Source organism: Montipora capricornis, chromosome 9 (genome assembly GCF_036669925.1).
Source record: "Montipora capricornis isolate CH-2021 chromosome 9, ASM3666992v2, whole genome shotgun sequence".
Lineage (NCBI taxonomy): Eukaryota > Metazoa > Cnidaria > Anthozoa > Scleractinia > Acroporidae > Montipora > Montipora capricornis.
The window spans coordinates 17513256-17515755 of record NC_090891.1 but is presented as its reverse complement, the minus strand read 5'-3'; the positions used below and the strand labels follow the sequence as shown (position 1 = coordinate 17515755).

At 39.7% G+C, this 2500-nt stretch overlaps 1 protein-coding gene across 3 annotated transcripts in view; it reads left to right on the top strand.

Annotated features, from left to right (window-relative positions):
* Positions 1-2500, top strand: part of LOC138016563 (CUB domain-containing protein 2-like) — a 52243-nt gene that overhangs the window by 36064 nt on the left and 13679 nt on the right. For all 3 annotated transcript variants that reach the window (XM_068863737.1, XM_068863735.1, XM_068863736.1), the window contains exon 7: positions 2311-2487. In XM_068863737.1, coding sequence (XP_068719838.1) covers positions 2311-2487 — 177 coding nt within the window. The remainder of the gene's footprint in view (positions 1-2310; positions 2488-2500) is intronic.

The window sequence follows — 2500 nt, the reverse complement described above, 5'->3', positions numbered from 1 at the left end:
CTAATTACCATACTTGGAAACCTCTCGCTCTTGTTGTTCCAAATATGGTACTTAGTAAATTGAATATTCAGAAGCTTGTTTCCCAGCACACAAGAGGCCGTTACACGTTTCAACCCTTATGGGTTTCTGATGGTAATGATAATGATAACAGTGACTAGTAATAATCTGTCCCCTCGAAAAAGATACTCCCAACGCACTCTAATACCACAGCCAGCACCAAAATTTCATTTGTGTCTCTAAAAATGTACCAGTAGGCGACCACATTTTCTCAGTCAAATCCAGTTTGATGGACAAATTGTGCAAATGCGATGTTTGTTTAGTTTTCGTTTCTGGTATCTTAAGAACACTGTTGTCTCACTTGGAAGACAACAATCTCCTTGGAAGATAAATCTCCTCAGTTATAAGCGAGATCAGCTATGGTGTTGATGCTTGCATCCCAGATTTGAGGAAGGTATATATACGTAGGCATAAAAGCCGGATTCTGAAACTAAAATACACGTGTGAAAATTCCATAAAATCACTAGCTTTCCTCCCCATTAAAGTTCCAGTCAACAACAACGGTTTATCTACTAGCGTACACTACATACCAACAAATTTCTATAACTGTTTGCTGCATTCGTCCTCTCATCCGTGCACAACACGTCAAAACTGCCATCCCATTCTCTCGATTTCTTAGTCCGAGGCGCCTCTGTAGTGTCGACGCCGACTTTAACAGCAAGTGCAAGGAAATCTGCCAGTTTTTTCAGAAAAACGTGGCCACCCTGACTCCGCTGTCACCACAGGCAAAAAGCGACCTCACCTCCTCGCCTACCATCCACAAAACTTTGCAGTCAAAAATGTCATTCTCAAAAACTTCAAAATTCTCCGCAATGATCCCGAAACTAAACATAATATATTTCCTCTTCCACCACTTATTTCATTCAAATGCGACAAAAACATAGGTAACTTTCTAGTTAGGAGCGCATTTAAGTCTGACAAACAACCGGGAACTTTCAAAGGTACACGCACACAATGCAAAACTTGTCCTTTTACTTCAGATCTCACGACCGAATCGATCCGTTAAAATCACTGACCACTTTACATGCATCTCCATAAATGTCAGCTATTGCATAGCCTGCACACTATGTAAGAAGATATACATAGGCGAAACAGGGAGAAGATTGGCAGACCACTTTCGCGGACACCTACGAGGTGTAGAAAAGAGAGAGAGATGCGTCAAAACCAGTCACGCGCCATTTTAATCTTCCTAATCACTCCCACCACAACATGACAATGTGCGGTCCATCCTTACATCACGGGAACACAGAAAGCCGCAAAAAATCTCGAACTAAAATTCATCTTTCAACTAGGTACACACCCTATCCTCACGGAATCAATGAATGCCTCTCATTACATTAATTTGTACGCAAATTTGTGTCACCATATTTCCACCAATAGCAAACTCCTTCACACCCTCATAAAAACCAACACCCACAATTCGTCTATTCGCTCTGACGAAGGGATAACACTCGAAGAGTCAGCTTAAATTCACATCTTTCACGGTGGTAATTCGACCTTTATAAACTCGTTTGATTAAACCAAATTTTCATGAAAGCAAGATTAGCTGGAAAGAAACACATTTGATGGTGCATGTCATCAGCATAAAAGCGTTCCAGCAAAAATTATAGGGCCTTTGAAAGAGAGGACAAGGCGAAGTGTGACCCTGAATTAAAACAGCCAGTTATTTTTGACGTTACACTGTACGTGTAGCAAAACAGATTCATTGAACTTTCTTAAGTGTGACTATAACTTTGCAACACATTGTTTAAGTTTTTTAGGCAATATTGTAATTTTGTGAAATCTACAGTGGCAGTTAAGTTTAAAATAAGTCATGAAAATATGACGCAAAAGGCTATTTTTCTTTTGCTTGACAATATTCTTTTCAACCCTTATTTACTTGAGTCACTCGGTCAAGGATTGCTTAAAAAACCTTTAACTGTATTAGGGCGGTTTTCAGTTGAGTGTCGAAAGTAATCAGGGAACTGCTTTGGTTTTGCATTACTTCACTCAGTGATTGGTTCAAAGTTCTCGCGCCACTTTTTCAACCAATCACAAGTGAAACCAAAACCAATCGTGACTCGCGCGTGCACATTTTCCCGCGCTTTGTGTCCGCTACCTGTAAGTACCTTGAGTTTTGATTGGTTTACTGGATTGTCTCCTTCCATTTTGATCGGCCAAAGTAATTACTTTGGTTTTAGTTTTACGACACTCGATTTAAACTCGCTCTAACATTAGTTCGTTATTTTATTGATTTTCTTTCTCTTTTTCCAGGAGGTTATGATTACCAATCATATGATTCTGCAAGCACCATTCAATATTCAATGTGTGGCACTAAGAAGGCATTCTCATTAACGTCATCAAAGGAAAGAGTTTGGATCAGATTCAAATCTAACGGTTATTTTAAGCGCCGTGGTTTTGTGGCTGGTTATGTTACCTACTCGACCTCTGGTAAATGTGAATG